At 47.1% G+C, this 22,324-nt stretch overlaps 1 protein-coding gene across 5 annotated transcripts in view; it reads right to left on the bottom strand.

The window, feature by feature from the left end:
- The window catches only part of CALN1 (calneuron 1), a 155,289-nt gene that overhangs the window by 99,087 nt on the left and 33,878 nt on the right, over nucleotides 1-22,324 (bottom strand). For all 5 annotated transcript variants that reach the window (XM_040532559.1, XM_040532561.1, XM_040532560.1 and 2 more), the window contains one exon: nucleotides 13,593-13,717. In XM_040532559.1, coding sequence (XP_040388493.1) covers nucleotides 13,593-13,717 — 125 coding nt within the window. The remainder of the gene's footprint in view (nucleotides 1-13,592; nucleotides 13,718-22,324) is intronic.

Here is a 22,324-nt window from a genome sequence, read left to right as displayed (position 1 = left end):
GAGCCAGTACCAAAAAGCTTTCAATTACAAAGAGAAAGAGACACTAAGGAGATTAACAAGTTATCCGATTTCTTCAGCTACAGACAGTGAAAGCCCAGCTCTGTCAATGGAAATTTTGCTCCTCATATCAACGGGATCAGAGTTTCACATCTACAAAATAAGCACGTTTCACTTTGAAGACAAGTCCCTTCCCAAGCTGAAAGCAGCTTTTCTGTTGGCAAGGCAAGGAGGAGGACATCGAGCCTTCTGCCTCTTGAGAAGCACCTCATGGGAGGCATCTCCCACGTGGCCAGGCAGGTTAGGAAATGCAGGGATGTGCAACATTTGGGGTTAAACATTGTTCTGGTGGAGACGCACAGAGTGCAACGTCAATGAATTATCAGAAGAGCTTTTTATTTGCTGGACTTAACACTGTGATTCCAAACCTGAATTTGTTGGGTGCTGCAAAGTGGCCTGGAAAGTGTTAGAAAGCACAGTAACTGCACAAATTACCAGCAAACAGCAGCTTCAGGCTTCTGTTATTGCAAATAAACACCACCGGAGACATCACCCTGTGCATTACCGAGTCAGCACTTTCCCACAGCAGAACTCCTTTTGTGCCATAGCAACACGCGCAAGGTGTCCATCGGGCACACGTAATCCAGCCAAAAGCCTTGACTCTCTGCACTGTTGCACAGAAGACAAACTTAACCTGCCAAAAAAATTCCTCCAATCACCTGCTCAAAAAACAAACCGTCCAAAAACCCAGAAGAGCTGGTGATAAATAGCTTAAGTGAGAAGCTGCTTGTCTAATCCAATATCCTTCTGCATTTTTATTACGTGATCTTCCCCCCTAAATGGGACAAATAAGCCTTGCCCTTATCGATACTGCTTGCAGAAACCAAAGCACACCTCCTATTTGCTATCACCACTGCAAAACAAGGGCAAGCAGAAAATGTCGGACCCCAGTGGAGGAGAGCAGAAAGCCTCCAGTCAGCCAAAACCTCCCTCCAGAGCCCTGCATTTAACTGGGCTCTTTATTTGCTTTGCTTCCATTTCCTCTGTTCATATATTCCGGCCTTTATTGTGAAAAATGAGAGAGAGAAAAAAAAATGAGGAGTATAGCAAAATAAGCTATTGAGAAACAAGCCTGGAAGGCAACTGGAATGAACTCTGAAGAAGTCATCAGCTACCTAGTCCTTTAAAAAAGCCCCAAAATGGGGAGGAGGGGATGGTGGTGGTGAAAGAGTGTTTTCTTTTTGCAACTCAATCCAAACCAAAGCTTATACAGTTTTAGTGCTCAGCAGCACTGCTGGGCATTGCCAGCAGAGTAGGCCGGGCTCATGGGAGCTCTTCAACAAAGCAATTTAAGCCCCCGAGAGGCCACTTGCTGGATGGCCACAGCAGGGGAGTGAGACCCCGTGGGCACAGCCCCAGCTGCATTGATGGGCAGAAGGCTTTCGACAGAGGCAGGGGATAAACGCACGTGTTTGGTGTGACAGTACGTGGCATTTGCAGGTTGCACATCTCAAGGGGATCTCAAATGGGAGCCACGATGCCACCAGCTTGGGGGGTGCCTGCACCTCAGCTGGACGGGAGGAATCACTGCGGGTCTCTGCCCAAGCCTCCCTTCTCATCCCACCAAGGCACCTTACCTTGGCTGGGGGAGACCACAACATCACAAGGCAATCAGTCTCCTAAGTGCGTACACCAAAAATACAGATTCAGCCTCTCTGAAACACTTCATCAGCTCACAGCAGCTGCATGAACTGCATGTCTAGGCTCCCACCAACATAAAATCCTCTGTTTTGGTTCTCTGCTAGAAGCACATGACTTGGTGAGCCAAAATTTATGAGTTCGTCACACCTTCAGAACAGAAGTAAGTTAAAAAGCTCAAACTCTAAATGAAACACTTTGTTTTGGAACAGAGCAGATTTTTCCCAGCTTCCGATTCGTGGCAAACAAAAATGCAGAAATAAAAATGGGCTGATTTGGCTCAAACTGAAATGGACCCTCCTACATTTATTATTATTATTGTTGTAACTGCTGGTGAACAAAAAAAAAAAATCAAAAAACATATTTGCACAGGTGAGTCTGGGAGGCACTGCATATCCTAACACCCAGAGGTACTCACTCGATGCCTGCAGCCCGCACAGCCCAGAGCAGCGCTACCCCTGGTGCTTTACAGGGGAAAGCTGAGCCCATCGCGCATCCACCTTCCCAAGCGGAGAGGCAAGGAGAGAACATTGTTTCAGCAATATCCTACAACTCTCTATTTTCTCACTTTTCCTTCTGCAACGCTGAAATCAAATTTACAAAGCAGTGACAAGCAACATTTAAGAGTTTGTGATGGACATTTCATCCAGCAGACACTGGGAAACATGGTTTCACACTCCAGAGGCAGAAATGACTGTGTCCCTGCAAAGGCCAATTTACTCCTTATGTGCAAACATGAAGAACTGCTGAGAAAAAAATGCTTCAAATCTTTTTTACCTTCAGGAAGTAATAGCAATTACCATCAGTTACACAGCCATATTTCTTTGCCCTCCCCATCCAAACCTATTCACAAAATCTCATGCCCTGGATTAGATTTAGTTGAAAGAAAAGTAATGAGATTTGTGTTTCCTAGCGAATTAAATAGGAATTGCTCAACAGAATAATCCTAAAATACAAAATACTGCCTCATCCCACATGCTACTATTAGGTTTGTGTTCTAATGACTTATTTAGAAAGAGGGACTTTTCTTAAATGACATCCTAATGATGTGCATTCAAGAACATGAGAATATCTTTTCACTACCAAGGCTTTGTTTTTTTTTTTCATTTTTGTTACAGAATTCTTAAAAAAAAATAAAGGAAACATTTGACAAAGGTCTTGTGCTGCTCTGCAGTAACTGAAAATTGAAAATACTAAATGCCAACACCTCTGAAAGTTGTATTTCTTGCTCTTACTTATCTCATGGTAGCTCCTGCAGAAGGTTGCAGGGCTGCTGCGGTGTCTGAGATCCAGGAAGGATGCGGCATGGGACTGAGCAACTCCCTACCTGTCAAAGCTACCCAAATTCCAGACATCTTTGATCCTATCTACTTTTCCCTCTGTTCAGTGGTGCCAGGACTTTGCATACCAGGTCCCATGGACATCGTGGACTGCAATTTTGTGCGAGGACTAATTTAGGGCATAGCCTACTTCATTCAATGCTCACATAGATCCTGCTGGTCCTGGCAGCACTGCCCAACCCTTCTCTTTCAGTCCTCTTGCCCAGACCCAGTGCTTGTCAGTCATTCAGTGTGGATGGGAACTGGAGACCACGGCAGCCACTATCCTCTACAAACGCATACGGTGCAAGGACCATGGTGCCCCCGGCTCAGCCCCTGCTGCTGCTCTGGCAGTGCAGGACCCACATGTAGCAGCATCACCCAGGGATGAGGTTCGTGCAGGACCTTCAGCTAACCTCAGTCTGCAAAACCCCCACAATTTTAACTCATTTCCTTCAGAGAGTGAATAATCTGAGCCAGATTGGCATCAGCCTTAGAACTGCAGTGATTTCAGCCCGTGCATCCACCACTGCAGTGGCTGCTCTGGCACTGAGGGCTCACAAAGCATTTTATGAACTACTCCTCTCTACTTGGCTCTGGAGGGCTTTGCTGCACACCACGTGCTCCTGGAAACATCCCCAGCATCCAGTGTCAGAGCAGAGAAGTGAAGGTGGCCGAGATCTTGCTCCACCTGCATGGCCTTTGCTACTGAAGCTCACCAGGGTCCTGCATCCACCTCCTCCAGGCACCACGGTCACCCTGCGAGATTGACACTCTTCATTTTCCAAGGCAGGCAGGAATTAAGACTGACTTCAAAGGGTTTGTGCTGATCCTCTTTGAAGTCACTAAAGCCGGTCAAGCCTAAGAAAGCCATGCTCCCCCGCGGGGCTCCTGCTCCTTCCCCCAGAACCCAGCTGGCTGCTGACCGCAGTGCTGGGTCCTACAAAAGCTGTCAGTGGCTGCATGGGGTGCTGGCCGCCTGCTCATTTTGCTCAGGGAAGAGCAGGTCCAGCTCTGGATGCGCACACACACAAACACACACACACACACACACATCACCTGCCCCTCCTGCCTTCCCCTGCTCTGAATTTTCAGGAAACTGCCCAGTGCAAACCTGGGGAGAGAGGGAGAAGCAACAAATAGCCCTCGCTTCCTTTCCCTGACATTTGCACCTTTCTCTCCTCTCAAACTGGGCTGAGATGATCTCAGAACCCACAGTCAGGCAACAGAAACCCAGAAAAAAAGAAAAAAAAAACAAAACACAAAACTTCCAGCAGCAGCAGCTTCCCCCCATGGCAGCCAGAGAGCCAGAGGAATAGGGCTGGGGGGCAGCTAGGGCTGTGTAACTCCTGGTGTCAGTTCGGTCTGCCACTCATCTGGACTTGCACCTCACTGAGTGACTTCTCGCTCTGCCAAGCCACTGGCCTGCTCCTCAGGAAGATAAATGCAGTTTCTCGTAAGCAGGGCAAGAGGATGGGGGCCGCAGCAGGTGAGGGCAGGGATGCTGCCTGGTACCACCAAGCAGGTGCCCCAGCAGTAGAACCAGGGGTGGAATTGCTCACCTTGACATGGTATTGCTTTGAGCTGCATTTGAAATAAATACATCTCCATCTGTTTATGTCAAGCCAGCATGTGCAAAAGAGCCAGGTGAAATACTCTCTGGATCATTGAGCTTTTCTCCTTGCTATTCTTAGTGTTATGGCAAGTCAGCATTCCCCTATGCCAGTGCCCCCCGATTACCAACACGCCCAGCTGTGATCACAGGCACCAGAACATAGGGAATGGGGCTCAAAGCAAAGCCAATGCTCACAGTGAGCGAGAGCCATGGATGGTGTTTGATCAGAGGTCTTGCAGCACCCGAAGCAGCGGCAGATACATCGCTCTCCTCTCCCTACGTGAGTACCACTGCTGCTAGGTAAACTGAGGCACAAAACATCAGCGATGGCCAAAGCATCCCAGTGAAGAACTAGAAATAGATGTCTGCCAGTCCAGGTATCTAACTCCTAAAACTCATTATTTAGTGGGCAAACCTACTTTTGAATGTTCCTCTCCAGAAAGCACTTGCACGCAGTGCAGAACAGATGCTTTTTGCAGACATTCGTGGTTTGGTGAGGTGGCCGCCTCCACTGAGGCAAGGGAATTGATTCAAGATTTGCTTGCAGTTTGCTACAACTTGATTAAATGTAACATGCTCAAAGACACAGTGAACCAGCACAGCCAGGCTGAAATATCAACCTCTGCAAATTAAAGGGGCACCTGATACTCTACAGCCTCATGCCACAGAAAGCGCACATGGACCACGTGCAGATCATCACGTTAACCTCCAGATCCTTAAGTATCATGGTAATTGAAGGAGGAACACATGAAGCCTCACTATAAGACATGGTCTGTGTGAGCAGAGACCCAGCAGTGCTCACGAGATCCTCAGGTCCAGCATTTCCCATGGCTCCATCCTGCACTTGGCACCATCAGCACCAGCGCTCAGGTCCTCTTGCTCAGGTTGGTGCTGCGGGGATTCACCGGCACGCTGAGCCGTTCGTCTTCCAAATCAGCCTCTCACGGCACCTTGTCTGGTCCCTCATAGAGCCACGCATCAGCCCCTGAGTCCAGTGCTGATAAGGAAGGCCCAGAAAATGAAATAAACACTGAGCCACAGACAGGATGTTTAATGCAGCATAAAGCCAGGACAGAGGCTGGGTTCGTGCCTCTGTGCAGTTACTTTCACGAGCCATTTCTTCCTGTTTAATTTGCAGATGGGGACCAATTGCTTTGACTCTCCAGAGCTTCTGTGGCTTCCGCAGATCTGAGGTTTCCCCGTGCTCAGGAAGAAGCCAGACAGTCAAGATGCTCAGACGCTCAGGTCAATAAAGCATCATCATCACTCCCATTTCCATGATGGAAAAGCCATTCCCAGAGAGCTTCAACCAGAAAGCTCTGCTCATGTAGCACTGCCAGCCCTATTCAGTCCCAAAAGCCACCAAGATGAACCAGAAAGAAGAGCTGGCGCAGGAAGGAGAGGTGAGTGTCTGATGGGGTGTGCAGACAGGGCACAGCTGGCAAACAGGGAGAAGATGGTATTTGTTTTCCTTTTCTTCCTGGTCCTATCTATGTGACATCCCCGCAGAGGTCTGGGATGCCGTGACCCTACCCTGGTCCCCGTCCTCCCATTGACAGCTAGAAGCCACTGCCTAGGGAGTACGTTTCTGAAACAATACGCTAACAGGTAAGGATAAGATCCCTGAGTCCACAAAACAACACTTACTGATACAAAAGTGACTTGCCAAAGCCAGGAGTTTAAGGCAAAGGAGTGAAGGAACCTGAAAAATTAATGATCTGGCTGAGAAGCCTGCATGAAAAATTAAAAAAATCCATATTAAAATTTGTATAAACGTGTCAGAGCAAGATTTAAATGCATTTTAAAGCATGCTTAGCTCTGGATCTGAATCTGCTCTGTTTCCGTGGCCCGGGGCAACGCAGGCAGTGAACGTTTTCTTACTGCATCGAGGGGCCCGCGCGCACGTGAGCACAAACGTCTGAGGCAGCCTGAGCAGCGCCAGCCCGGCACAAGCTGCAGGAGCCAAACCAGCGGATTTGGAAGGGGATGGATGAAGACGCAGCCTGCAGCCCCCTTCCCAAAACCATCTTCATCCAGCTTAAAGAGACTCCTCTGCTACAATAAACCAGAAACCCCCGAGTCCAAACCAAGCGTATCTGAGCCTCCGCCACTAATAACTTGCTCGCCAGACGGTTCCTATAACTATGTCAGCATAGTTGGAGTTCAAACAGTCCCTTTAATTGTTGTCCAGATGGCATCCCTGTAATTCTAATTTGTTGGCAGCCAACCTCGTTTTATTTATACTCCCTTGCTTTAAGGACTCTTCCCTTGGAGATAATGCTGATGCCTGGTCCTGCATTTTGGGGGCAGGGTGACCAGGTGGAACATCTCCCCTTTTGGCCACGTGGTCCTGGTGTCCCAGGCAGAGGGGACATGGGATGGGGACAACAGAGCCTCTGCAAGCCCTTCCCAAAAGGTACACCCAAAACACTTTTGTCCCACCGGGTAATCCACCTGCCAAGGTACTGGCACCCTGGGTAGGGCTTGGGCTATAAAGTGTTGGAGAAATACTGTCTGTTCTGGAGTTTTGCCCCAATCCATAGCTTTCTGCCACCTCCCCACTGAAGATTTCAGTCTTGCTGAGGTGCTGGAGAAAACTCAGTTTGCTGGCCTGCAAGCTCTGACGGTCCCTAAGGCAACGCAGCAGGTAAAACTCACAAGAGAGGTTCTTCTGTGAAACCCTGAGCCAGACCTCCCTGGGCTCAGCCGCTCTGGGTGTCCAAGCACCCTGCTGGCTGTTTGGGGTGGGAACTGCCACTCATTTTAGCTGAAGAAACTTTCCTTGAGTCCAGTAGGAGAGGTTGGTGACTCTGGGGCTGGCTGGATAGACACCTGTCTGTCTGGGACATGCACGACATGCTGCCACGTTGTGCAAAGTGGGGGAAAAAACTTCACAAGGGCAGCACAGGGGAACTCTTGTGCATCACCCACCCATTATGGGTATAAATCTCTCCTTTTGTGAACTCCCTTGAAGCTCACCAAGGGTAAGCCAGCACACAGCCTGGGGCATTTACTCCATCAGCAGCTCTGCTCCTCCTCTGGACACACACAGTCTGGAGCAAATATGCACCTTGCAGTGAAACAATACTAAGCAGAATATTAATACTGCACCAGTTTTTACGATTTTTTAAATGCAGGCTGCTTCATACCTGAAACTACCGAGTCCCAAAGAAACCCCACACTGTAACTAAAATACATAACTGGAAAACCAGCAGAAGGAGCTCAGCAGAAGTGAGAGATAAAGCTGCTTCTGTCCACAGAAGAATCTGCATAGTGATGCTGCAGTTTTATATTCAGAGACACGAAACACTATTAAAGCCCAATATAAACCATAAATTATTCCATTTCCAGCCATGATCACTCACAACGGAGACACTGTGGATAAGCCTCTTTTTTAAAACAGAACTCTGCGAAAGAGAAAATAAGCTTTATACAGTTTCATCCACTTAATTAACAGGCTGCTCGCAGAGCTTACACTGAAGCGCGGTCTCAGAGAACCTGTACCCATGTGCAAATCCATGGCTTATAGCGCATCACAGCGTGGCTCCCCCTCACTATTTCCCCTATGCCAGCGTAGTCCTTGCATCTCCAGCCTCACTACCAGTATGCTCATCCCCCCTATTCCTCTCTTTCCACTCTCCCAAGTGTTTTTTTTCCATGGGCAAAAAGCCGAGCAGAGCAGACGCAGCCTTGTTGCCGCTACATGAGTCAGTCAAGTGACTAATGCCTGTCCCTTTGGGTTTCCCTCCTCGAGCACACTGCTGCTCCCAACCACCGTTGATCTCACCTGGGACACCAAAGCTGATCAGTGCCCCTCTGCCACACAGCAGCCAGCTGGCTGCCAGGCTGGAGGGGCCCTGGCTGCCCCTCCACCTCCTGTGCCCAGCAGTGAGATTGAAATCCCTGCTCGCAAACAGGCAGCCCTGGAAAAAATCGACAGCTGGAGAGAGAGATGAGGAGTTGCAGGGCAGGCCGGACTCTCCAGCACGCGTGAGACTGTTTGCTGAGCCGTCCTGAAAATATGGGAGTGAAAGAGGATCTGGATCAGCCACAGTCATCGTGGCTTATAGGGTTTCTACTAAACAACCCCCAAGTGAGACCAGAAGGTAACAGCGCTCTGCAGCATCAGGGTCCCTCTCTTTCCAGGACTTGTATCATCCAAGGACCATCATATCAGACATCACAAGAGGGTAAACACCCCTGGTTTTGGCCTTATTTTCAGCTGCAGTGGCAACGTGTGACTGTTTTGCCCGGTGTGCCACCAGCCCTGTGACCAACCACCTCGCTGTGCTGCTGGGACTCCAGAAACGGCTGCAGCCCCAGCACACCTTCAGCCACTTGTCATTGCCTGACTTATTGGCATGCGGGAGCCAACTGCTAATTTAAAATCCATATGGGCATCATTTAGCCGTGCCCTTTAATTATTTCAAGAGCCGTTTTCCAATGTACTCTGCAGCCACTCTCTGTTGACTTCTACGCAGAAGCCCAGGAAACAGCGACCCAGTTGGGACCTTCTGCAGGTGGCAGAACAGGGGTGCAGGAAAGAGGCAGAAACCAGGTAAAGCACATCCTGCAATGTGGTGTATAAACTATAATGATATCAAAGTCCCTAGATTCTTGCCTTGAAGCTTACTGCACCCCAGGCTCATGAAGTTTTGTCCCCACCTCATGGGATGCTCTGCCGACATTTTAGATCTCCAGTTTAGACAGGCAAAGCCATGCACTGGCATTTCCACTCAGGGTGTCAACCTTAAGGACTGCATCAGGCTGGTCAGCCTGATGTCTACAACCAAAAAAAAATAAATAATCTCCCAACCTAGAAAAAGCCTTGAAGGTACCACAGACCCCACCTGGGGTGGTTCCTACATGGTCTAAGGCACCAGATGCCAATAATTTCCCTGCTGACGCACAGCAAGGTTCCTTTCTGCATGGGCACTGCTGATTTCAGAAAAATCTGGGTCATGCAAGGATTTGTCATGATGTCTTTCTGGACAAATAACTGCTGCTGTGGTCCACATTTGGGTTTCCTCTGCAAAGCGCTCTGACTATAATGCATTTCACAGACACTTTCTGCAAAGACTACTTATAATGCATGTGCCTTCCTTCAGGTGATATTTGTCAGATTCCTACTATGGAAATGTTTTTACCTCCTGACAATACCCTTTAGATAGTGCCTATGGAGGTGGATGACTCAAGCTTGACATGATGATTTCCATCCACCATTTTTTATTAAAAATACTCCTAGCAGTTTGCAACATGAAGACAGAAGCTGGACTTAAAAGGAATGTGGAAACCACAGAGTATGCACAAACTGTGCCACAATTTTATGTCAACCAACAACAGCCTGAAAAGCTACATGCAAAACAGTTCCTCCCAGCCCTAATTTGTAATCTCCTGCCCAGAAATCGCTAAGCATACGGCAACAATATTCATCTGAGATCCCACCACACTCCATGGTCCCTGAGAGACAGGTTATGGATGGCCTGCCACTTTCAACTTCGTCATTTACTTGGTGTTACAAAGTTAAGTATCGCCTAATATAGCTTTCTGTGAGTTAATTCCCTTTGTGACGGTGACAGCTTCTAAAAACCCTCACGCTACTACAGCACCGCAAATAGCAAACACCGCTGCTAGGAATAGACAAGCCATCAGCAGAGTGACCTGCCATCTCTCCAGCTTCTTTCCTTGCTGCCAGCATAGTATTTAAAGCACGATGGAAAAAAACAGAGCAGAGTTGAAGCCGACAGATGGCTGATGCAAGTCGGGAAAGTTTTCATAGGAGGAAAATAACCAGTGGGAGAAGCAGCAGAGCAGCACCCTAGGCACACTGCTCTGAACTGCGAGTGTTCAACCAAAAAACCTGGGCTCCTTCCCCATTACGTTGCTTGAGGTCAGAAATCTTTTTCATTTCATGATCTCCATATTATCTTTCATGCCTCACCCGCAGGCTGCAAACACGTGGCATTTGTCAGTATGCATTGCAGGGATGCGCAGCGGCAGCAACGCTGTGTCCCAGCTGGGCTGCACAGCACCTTTGCCCTGCAGCAGCCCAAAGCTCACGCTTGCAGAAATCCTTCATAAAGCAGACAGCACTGAGATGTGCAATGCTAGATGCAAAAAAATAAAAAAAATAAAAACAAATACCAGGCTGGAAAAAAAAAGACACTTGTTGGAGCCTCAAGTGCACAGGAGCATAATAGAAAATTCCTATTGACTTCCCCAGGAAGAGCATCAAACCTTTAATGCTTTAATGCGTGTGCCTGGAATTTGTCAATAGGCTGGGACTCCCTTGGGATCAAAATCTCATTGAAAAAGAAACCACAGGGAATTTGGCACCTCTTTCCCAGCCTATGTGATTAAATGCAAATATGTTATTGGCATAGAGCTATCACAGCTTAATATATCCACAAAGCTCCAATACAGTGACATTAACTTCTCAAGGAAGAACATTTTGTTACTCACCCTGAGATAATTCATGCTCAAACACAGGAAGGCTATTTCTGTTTTGGGGTTGGACAGTGAGCAGTGCTACCTTCAGCACAGCTGGGCACTAATCTAGTACTAGTGACAAATCCCAGTAAGATAGCGACTGCCAACCTAATATTACATATGATTTCCAGTGGGTAGGCTGTGCTCTGCTAGCTAGCACACAGAAAAACATCTCCAGCGTCTTATGCCGCTCTGGCTTTAGCGGATGTGAATCAATTCAGTGCCACTTCTGCATTCACAGGTGGAAAAAAATGGCGTGAGTTGGAGCTCTTCTCTGCCAAGCTAAGAACTGGGGCATATCTTCGTGGCAAAGATATAAAGCCCTTGAAAATAGGTGTTTGTAAAGCAAAAGGCTGTCAGAAAAAATATAACTAAATTCTAACAAGGAGCCTGTGCTTAACAGCCAGAGAATAAACGGATGATTAGTTAAAGAGCTCTAACCATTCTCCTGAAGAACGAGGGGGATACTCTTTGTGAGCAGACATGAATAAAATCTGCTGCTCTCCAATTCAATAGCACAGTTATAATAGGGCACAGACCAAATTAAATGGATGCAGCACTTGCATTAGCAGCAACTTGGTCACTGCTTTCTCAAAAGACAGCTCCTCTATGCCTAATTCACTTCATTTGCTGTTAATTAATGGTGATGACCCACAGTGTCTCGAGGTCTGGTTTCTCCTCGGGGAAGGCAGGTTCCCACACCGCTGCTCCCACCCTGGAGCTGCCAGTGGGACGGTGATGATGAGTGGGCTGCTGAGGCTTGCAAACCACCCAACATGGCTTGGGGAGACAGCAGAGAGACATAGGAAGGATGGGAATGGGGCTGAGCTTCTGTGTGAGACCTTTCTTCCCACATCCAGCCACAGACCATTTCTGTGCAAACAGAAAAAATCAAAGAGGAGCTTCCCTCTCGCAACAGGATCACCGCAAGTGTGGGCTACAGCCCTGATGCCACTTGAATCAGCTCTTGAAATCTGTCTACAAATCTCAAAGGCAGTTATAGCAGAAGTGCTGTGATCAGGTAGGCATAGCAGAGAAACCTTTGTTCTCTGAATTTAAAATAAAGCACAAGACCTTGTCCAATGTCTTCCTGTCTGTGTGCAGCCAACCCCTCTCATCCTGAACAGGGACAACAGCTAAGCTTCACCTTGCAACACAATTTGTCATCTACAGAATACACAGAGGCAGAGCCAGTTCACTTCTGTTAGAAAACTCAAACCTTCAAGCAAAGCTCCAGTAACCCGGGAGAAGTGCCCAGAAGATGTCCCTGCAACCCTTGTTTGCCTGGGGTCCCAGCTTGGCTGCACTCAAAGTGGTTTCTCACACAACTCATCTCACCTGAACTGCTTCCTGCACATACACGTTGGGAAGAACAGAGGCAGTGGCAAATACTCAGAACATTCTGTTTCTACATCAGGTAAGTTAATACAAAGTTTGCAAAACCAAAGCTGAAGGTTCAGAGTTGAAAAAGCTTGAAAACTGAAGTCTGATTCACCAAGTGCAGGTGAAATGGGGGAGGGAGGGCAGAAATGCTGGCTTTCTGTTTTGCCAAAACGCCCCCAACCTGTCCTGGAAGGGCCGTTTCCACCTTGCACCATTCCCTTGCTCATTTACTCATCAAGTTCTCCACTGAGAATACTGGCTATGATCGTGGCTTGTACCAAATGTCCACTGGGAAGCAAACCAAGGGCTTCGAATTGTTCCACAGCCCTCAAAGACCAGCTGTCCACAACATTAACTTTTGCTTAGAAATGACCCTAGTGAGCCACAAATTGTCTAGAATAGGAGACCTTCCCGCCACGAACCAGACTGGGAGTCTACCTGGCCTCACATCCCGTCTGCAGGGCAGAAGGGACAAGCAACCACCAGGTTCCAGAAGGGGAATTGTGGAGATCCTACAGCCAGCAGATGTGGATGACTTTCCTGATAGCCTTTGCCAGTCTGAGGCTGGTCTATGCTCCAAATCACTGACCTGGAAAGGGGAATTTTAAATCTCTTTCCAGCTTCCTAAGCCACAAGCCACCTCTGCGCATCTTGTTACACTGTGAAACAGAGAGAAGCCTCCCTTTTGAAAGGGCACAAAGCAAATGAGAAGACTTGCTCAGGAAGAGATTCAGCTCTGCAGGTTCCTGGGGAAAGGCTGAAGACATCTTAATAGAAACATATTAGTTCCACTTTTTCTCTTACCAATTTTGCCAATAAAAAGCAGCCTTACTCTTTCAAAAGCTGCTTTATTTCTAGGCAGAAGGACAAAGTCAGAGTTTAAAAACAGCCCCCAGCTCCAAACATAACTGTGGTTGGGGACTGTTTTTTGTGCCAGGTCTGCTGAGCCATCTCACTTCCCACTTGCCTTTTGCTCCTTGCTTCGAGGGGAGAGCACCTTTCAGGTTATTGCATGGCAATGCTACCGAGAAGGTGAAAACAAGCACTTCCAGTTCTGAGCCCCCCTGGAAAAATGCAATGACATTGCTCACCATCCAGTTCCTCCACAGAGATATTTGCTAGCTGTTCACTGTCGCTGCCAGCGGAGAGCGATCGGTTCAGGTAGTTGCCTTTGTACAACAAGCCAGCTGTTACATGGTGGAATGGCATCTTCTCCCTGGGCACAAGAGAAAAGGGAAGAGAAAGGCTTATTTTAATTATTTCTCATTGCTTTCTCCAAACAGTGCAATAGCCTGCCTTGAAAGAGCAGCCAGACCAAAGTCTTCTGAATTCTACACCAGGGAACATGCACCGAAGTCGGGTGCATGACTGATGGATTGCAGATTTTATTTAGGTCTGAAACAGGAGCTAAACAATCAGGGGGGAAAAATCAGCAGCTTCTTTATGCAGGGCAAGAGTTAGCAGAGACTGAGCAGTGGTGCCTTAGGAAAATATGAGTCTCTAACAGTCATATTGCAGCTTTCAGCAGAGAGATATAGTATTTGATAATAATTATATAGTGCGTAGGGGCCTACACTGACATGCAATTAAAAAGCCACAGGCTCTAGCAGCATGACTTCCAGAGCCATGAAGGGTCTGGACACCAGCATCCGACCCCGCTCTGGAGCACTGGGACCCCTTGGATGGATCAACCCCTGAGTGAGACACACGTTGCAGCAGTGCCTCTGATCCAGACTTCAGTGGCCCTTCCTGAAAGAAGAAAATTCACATTCAAGCAGGGCCCAACAAAGAACATTTTCATCTCACAAATATGACAGCTAAGAAAAAATACTGCTCGTTGGGAGACTGTAGCAGGAAAGTGTTTGCAAACTTAGCAGGTATAAACACCGCAGCCTAGTGAAGGGCAGCCATCTGCACAGACAAAAGTGGAAATTACTGTCAGCAGCACTTACACATTGATTTAGGATACACAAGAAAGAGGCAAGTTTGCCAAAGTCAATTGAAATATTAAGAGGAAGATTTGTCATACCCTTGGCTGGTTTCAATCAGCGCAGCCCCATCATGGGCCTATTGCTTTTTATACCGTAGGGTTCCTGCAGCTCTATATCAGAGAAGCCAACAGAGCCACCCAGGCACCACCAGGGATCTAGCTGTGGGTCTCCACTGAGGCTGGAGCGTGGCCAGGCCATCCTGGGCTGCACGGTTTGGAGCAGACCACAAATATATGCTTACACAGCAACTTTGGCAGAGCACATTCCTTCACACCTGCGGGCGATGTGGCCCCTTCAGAAACAAGCTCCAAGGACATCCGCATTCCAGCCATGCCAGGACTCCAGGTTTCTTGGCCATAAAGAGGTAAGTACCACCTACTGCAGCACTCCCCAGCCAACACTACAATTACAAAGATGATCTGGCTCTTCCACAGCCTTATGTTCCCACCACAGTCAATAAAACAGATATATATATATATATACATCTAATATATACACACACATCTACATACCACTTCTGCAACAAATGACTTGTTGCTTCACTGAGTTAGTAAAAGCTTTAATAGACTCACCAAGAGCAAACTAACCTCGAGACAGCAGAGAGGGAAGAAAAGCCATGAGGTTTCTTTCACATTGCTTAGCACATCCCTAGAATCTCTCTCACAGTAATTATGTAAATAAATCCTAATCGTAATTTTAAGTATTTTTATTTGGGAGCCAGTTTCTTCAGCAGCACATTAGAAACCGTAAACAAGGTTTTCTTTTTCATTAAGCATATCTGTAATTTCCCAGCACTTGCCAATTAATGTATTTCATTCTGATAGTTGCTCACTCTGACATATTGCTCTGCACAAAGACAGGGATTTTTCCTTCCCACAGAACAACATGCGGCCGATGTCAGCTTTGGTGCTGCTCTGGATTCCAACAAGCAGGGCTGGAGAGACACTTCCAGCACTTTGCGCCACCCTCATTACCTCCCAGCCCCACCATAAAGCATTCAGACAGAAAACGATCCAGGCTTTCTCTCCATAATCACAAGCCCAATGTAAAAGCAATTACACTGCTTTTCAAAACCCTACCAAATTAAAGAGAGATTTAAATCTATCGCCTGCAGCAGACCAGGCGGAGCCGCGTGCAATGAGCCCATGGGCTGCGGCCGGCTGCGATGCAGCGGCAGCACCGGCACCCACGCGGCACTCACCCATGGCCAGAGGAAGGGCACGGCGTGCATTTCAGGGCACTAAAGCATTCCTGAAATTGCTCTTGCTTCTATAAGCATTAAAAAAAAACAACAACAACAACAACAAAAAACACGACAATGCATCTCCCCTGAGGGCTGAAGTGCTTAAAAGCAGCCCCCACCTGGGATCTAGTAATGCATTTTAATACCATGTGGGACCCATGATATCCCAGAGTGAGAAATTTTGGATTTAATTCAACCACCTAGGTATATTATTTTTTCAAAAGCACCAACATTATTCAACAGAAACTCTGCAGAGCTGCTGGAATTCAGCAGCTCTCAGCCTGCCTCCAGCTTTAAGAAGAGATGCTCCAAGCCAGCCCAGCAGCAGCTCCGGAGCCAGACATCCACACGAGGACATGCAGTCGCCCTTCAGGAGCATGCCGGGTCCTGTGGACGGGACCCGTCTGTCAGCACAGAGCTTGCACAGGGGGAGAAAATGGCAGAAAGGGGCATTGTAAGATGTGGGCCATGGGAGAGCTCATAAAGCACAGCATCGTGTTTTGCAAAGCACCATGTGTTGAAATACGTAAAAAGCTTAATGGAAATATGTAGGTGCCCAATGTCTGTGTGGGAACAAAAGGTCTGTGCTAGCACAGCCTGCTTGGTCCAAATTACTTCTGGATTTAGCCAGAAGGCCTGTGTTAGAAATACAGGAACTTTAAGCTAGCCTGCAGCTGCCCCGTCCAATGCCAACTGAGATCCCGGGCAAACTCAAACCGTAAACAAACTGGTGATGGTGGGACTGCTCTGCACCATGGTGGTGCCCATCCCAGGTGCTTGGCTGGCAGTGATGCCGATCTTCAGGGTGCTGAGCGCTTCCTCCTACTTCAGTGTGTTAAATTTGCAACAACGTACACCCGCATCCTCTGGATGGGTGCAGGGAAGATGCCCCAGCTCTTGCCCCATTTTACAGAGCTGTACATGCCCTTGAGGACACTGGTAAGCAGCATTGTTTGCTCCATGTTTCCAACAGACACATTTCCCACCAAGCACATTGCAAACTGAAAGAGGTTTCAAAGGCATAGTGGGATTTCAAAGCAACAAAATCTCCTTGAATAATAGCATGAAAACATTGACATTTAACCAAAAAAAAATCAAAGAACCCATAAACGTGTGTATGGAAATGTTACCATGGTACCTTGCCAAGGTTTCAGTCTCTGCGCCAAGCTCACCAGCAGGTTACATCCCCCGTAACGCCCGGCAGCAGCACCGCCAGCCTTTCCTTTCAGCACAACCACATTTGTGAAATTTATAAGATGTTCGTAAGCAATTTGCCATCAGAAAAAAAAAAAAAAAGGCAGTTACACGATGCTCACATGTCTACGCTCGCTCCGGTTTGCATTCTTCCCCAGCTCTTATGATATGTTTTTTAAAAAGGCTTTCACACCCAATTGAAAATCTACACAGCTATTAAACTGGAAGGTTTAGCTTAAGCACCAGTGAACGAGATGGAATTGGGATCAATTTGTATCGATCCTGGATGTCCCTTGGTAGTTACCAATTTGGAAAAGATTTCTTGCTAACCTCTTTCCCACCTCTTCCTATGTGCAGCACAAAGTGATGCCCAGAGGTTGATCCTGGTTTTACAGCCTCAGGCTCATGACATACATCGCTTGCACTGCCTGGCCTGGACCATGTGTTTGCCTTCTGTATTCAGATGTAATTTGGTGGGTCCAGGCTGCTGCCCAGGGGGTTGTATGGCACCTGGGCTAACAGGTCCCATCCTGGATGCTGACCAGCCCCACAACCACTGGCCTGCAGGTGTCAAATGGACCAGGCAGAAACTATGCTGGTGAGGACTGGTGGGAATGTGATAAGACTGAGGTCTCCATCTCTCCCATAAATCTGGCTGAAGCTGAGCAGAGGATTCAAGTTGATGGTATGGGAAAACACACACAAGGGTGGGCAAGCACACCCGCGCAGTACAATAGTGTAAAATTCATTTTCATAGGGATAAAAAATATAGGAATCCACAGAAAACCCATGAAGCAACTGGATGGTAGGGAAACCAAAACAGTAGTTGTAAAGTCCTCCAGCTCTGCTCTAAAATCCTTTTGAAAGTCATCAATTGAAGTAATGGCAGTAAAGATGCTTCTCCCTGGACAGAGCAACGTTATAATGTCTAAAGCAAATAAGAGTGGTGACTTCCAAAAATGTCCCTCCTTTTCCCCAGAGCTGAACGACTGCCATTATCTTTCCAGGCAGGCTGTGTACTAACTCACACTTTCCAGCTGGATCCAAAAGGAAAAGCAAATAGAGTCCTATGTACCGCCTGGGAAATTCCTTGGCAATTTGATCCTCTGTGCTCCAGGCATAACACATCAGACAGGGGACAACAGCATCTTTCCAAAGAGTCTTCATTGCTATTCTGATCTGTTTTCCTTTCCCTGCTGCCCATGCAAGAGTCCCTTGCCTCTCACCCAGGCAGGCAGCAACAGCTGAGGGATGCAGTCAGCCCCTGCTCTCTGGCATGGGAGCGACAGCGCTGGACTAAATCCATACGTCTCTGCTTGTAGCCAATATATTTAAAGGAAAGCAAGTCAAGCGTTTTGTTGCAGACGCGTGGCTTTGGCAAAATCCTTCTGCTAGGAAGAGCACTAAGTCACTCTGTCCCTTATCACCTGCGTTTGCTATTGCTAACAATAGGCTCAGAGAGAGGGTTTTTTTATTATTTTGTGCAAAAACTTGGCACCTCCAGTGCAATATGAGCCCAAACTACCAAAGGAAAGCCTGAAGGGCGCGAAGAATCTCGTTTTGGCGCGGGGAGAAGCTCTGAGGATGTGGGGAAGGGGAGCACATCAAGAGCTCTGTAATGAGGTGTGGGGGTTTAAGCTCCCACAATAAAATGCAGAAGTCTTATTTAATCAGTCTCAACTCAGGTGTGTAAAGAGACGCAGGAATGAAAAGCGTGCTCAGGCAGATGGCTTTTTCTGTAGCTACAAAATCAATATGAGTGGGTCTTGGAAGGGAGCCTTGGGATTGAGAAAAATAAGATCTGGTGCAAGGGAGCCTCAAAAGGAAAGCCCTAAAATAGATCCTTCCAGGGAGGAAAGTCTTTGAGGAAGTTTGTATTTTCTGGCTACTGATACCAATAAAGTAAAATTCCCCCAAAACATGTGGAAAGGAACATTTGGGCTATATACAAGCAGATCTATTGCAGGAAGAGAAAGACAAGAACTTCCCCACTCCTGGTCTGCTGCTGCAGCCTGCACAGAGCAATAAACACACCGGGACATTTTGGAAAGCCAAATTTCCTCAGACTGTAATGCAAAGTCATTGGGCTGTGAGTGCAAATGAGCCCTAAAGCTTCCTCTGAAAGGGTTTTGTTTCTAGTTCTGGCAAACAGGACTAATCCCACTTTCTGGGAGCAGGGTTGCTAATCAGAAGCTAGACATTGTATTTACACTCTGTGCTATGTAATATTTTCATACAGCAAATCCATCCAGTTTCATTCCACACCTTTTACCAGGATATAAAGACTGCAAACATGAGACCCTAACCCACAGCACGCACGCACGCGAGCTGCACCATGCATTTGCTGGTGGTGATGCAGGTACAGGCTAAAGCTGGCTCCCAGGGACCACTTTCAGCTCTGGCCACGTGTCCCCATCCTAGCCACACAATACGTGGCATTTGTGCTGGATGAGATTATTTATTGGCATTAGCCTAAGAAAATATTCCTGTTTCAGAAAATGACCAAGAAAATAAAGATCTTCCCTTTGCTGGCTGATATTGGGTTGGGACACTAGCAATAAAGTTCCCCATGGTGATCAGTGGGTAAAAGGACTTTACAAACCTTGGGCCACTTTCAGCATTTAAGGATGTAACTGTGGAAAAAGTCCTCTGAAATGAAGAAAACAAGCTCTGAGTGACAAGCCTAATGGATGTAGTGCCACAGAGGCACTTCACGAGCCACAAACTTCCAGGTTTGACAACTACAAAGTGGTAGGCACTTCAGATGGTTTTGCACTGTTTTATTCTCCACCTTCTCCAGAATATCTGACAATTAAGAAGAAGAGGAAGGTCACTTTTAAAAACATCACATTGCTAGACAACTGAAGCTGCACAGCTGCCTTTGAATCCTGCATGGCAGAAAGGAAGAGCTGAGGATGACAGGTCAAGTATAAAATAATGCACGTTTCTTTCTGAACGCTGAACATGTGAGAACACAGTGGGACAGCTCTAAATCACAGTTGTTGTTTGTTATTTTTTAACTATGGCCCAGGCTGATCCTCAATTTAAATCGCCAGGAGGAGAGGGCTGCAGTGACCTGATAGCTCCATACCCACAGGGCAAGCACATCACAGAAAAGGGTATAAAGATGCTTTTCCATTCCCAGACAGGCTTAAACTTGCCGTCATAACCAACTCACCAGCATTTCATCCAGTCACACAAGCTTCTCAGTCTCCAAACCCATTCACAGCCAGCAATCCCAAGCTTTTTGGCTTCCTTCTCCCACTTTCTGCCATTTCTGCAGCCCCCTACCTCTGGCTGCAGGGGTGGAGTTCAGCCATGATTAGTCCAAAATTTCCAATTTCACATAAACCACAGCTGTCTTTGAAAGCTCCCGAGCTGACATTAAAAAGCAAAAGAAAAGCTAACAATGCAACAAAAACCCAAACCTTCCTCTCTCCCCCTTCCTCTAAAAATTCACATGAAAACTGGAAAAAAAGGCAGTCTTGGAAATGGAGCTTTTATCCCTGGGTAGGCTGTGGTGTGCAAGCACCAGCCTCCCATCCCCTTCTACAGGCACAGCTCCTCTACAAGAAGGCTGGACCTGTAGCATGCATCAGGCAGGCACTGCCAAAAACAAAACAAAAAAAAACAAACAACAAAAAAAAACCACCATTGTTTGAGGACACTGTAAGGCTTTATGAGAGGAAAAAATGCAGGCTACTAAAAAGCTTTAAAATCTAAAGGTGAAAGGCTTCCACGATGGGAAGATGAGGCTATAAACATTCAAATTGGAAATTAAGCAAGAGTTTTTAACGGCGAAGGTGATTAACCGTTGGAACAAACTACCAGGACAAGTGACACATTGATGTCTCCCAGACAAACCAGATGTCTTGCTGGAAGACATGCTTTAGCCAAGCGCAAGCTACTGCACTCAGTGCTGGAGTTAACCGGGTGAAATCTAATGGCTCGTGATGCATCGTTTTCCAGACGAGCTGATCATAAAATCATGATCATAGAATCAGATCACAGAATCACAGAATAGCTTGGGTTGGAAGGGACCTTAAAGGTCATTTAGTTCCAACTGGGGTGCCAACTAGGCAGGGATGCCACCCACCAGATCAGGTTGCCCAGGGCTTTGTCCAACCTGGCCTTGAAAAACTCCAGGGATGGGGCATCCACAGCTTCTCTTGGGTCTTAAAATCCAGGAGTCCGTGCACACACCCAAAGGGACTGAGCAGCCTTGAGGCCGAGATGAGAACACACTGAATAGAACCATCGGCCGTGCTCTCCTCCCTGGGCATTTTCATAGCCTCCTTCTACCTCACCTTTGCTTTGCCTTTCCCTACCAAAGCTATCCAGCTAACGCTGCCAAAGAGACCAAAGCCACTGCATGCCCTTCCCAGCACTCTGAAAGTTCTCCTCTTGCCCTCACCCAGTCATCAGCTTCCCCGGCACTCAGGAGACAGGACCATGGGCAGAGTCAGCACGTGGCACGTTCAGCTGAGCGCGCATCGCAGGTCAGTGGTGCAGGAGAGGCTTTGTGCCGTCATCCACATCTTTTTTGACCATGTCACCCAGCCCCTCAACGGACGGCACCGCTTAAATACAAAAATACCAGATTTCTTGCTTAGCTTATTTCTTTCAGAGTGGGAGACACCGGCACAACAAGGTAATACAGAACTAATTACCCTGCATGTGTCATCACACAGGGAAACGAGGTCCTTGCTGGCAGTGAGAGAAAAAGGATGGCAGAGCTTTTAGCTGAGATGAAGAGAACATCAAAACAGCCAGGAAATATCACTTGTGCATCTCTAGTCCCCCCATAATGCATTTCTACACATTTCTCTGCTCTGTTTAATGGGTTTCTCCTCCACTAGCAACTGGTGAGTGTTTGCTTATCGAGAGTGTCCTGGGGACAGTGTTCTGAGCATGCTTCTGTTCACTTACTCATGTCCAGTTGCCTTCATTTCACATGCATAAATCAGACATGAAGACATTATTAGAAGCAATTGCTGGCACCCCCAGCACACTGAACAAGCATCCTATTTAAGAAAACAATATACAATGGATTATTCATAACAGACTGAGTGCGTCACAGATGAGTAATTATAAACATGAAATATATCAATAATGACAATTTTTACAGCAGATTTAACAAAGCAACACATTACAAATACCCTGTTGGTTGCTTATGTATTATTAATGAAATGCCAAAACATTTAGTTTTTTTAATAGGACAATTAATTACTCCCAATAAATGTGACTTACGCCAGGCCTCTTCTTTAAAGGAGGCTTTGGACATCTGGTGAGGGTTCATTTTTAACAGCACTAGCTGATGGTTCCTACAGAAAGTTTCCTTGGAGCTATGAGGATGGGAGCCATCAACATATATAAATGAGACAGAAAGTAATTA

The sequence above is a fragment of the Cygnus olor genome, chromosome 20 (genome assembly GCF_009769625.2).
Source record: "Cygnus olor isolate bCygOlo1 chromosome 20, bCygOlo1.pri.v2, whole genome shotgun sequence".
NCBI lineage: Eukaryota > Metazoa > Chordata > Aves > Anseriformes > Anatidae > Cygnus > Cygnus olor.
Note: the sequence above shows the minus strand (reverse complement) of the source record. Positions and strands in the feature narration are given on the sequence as shown.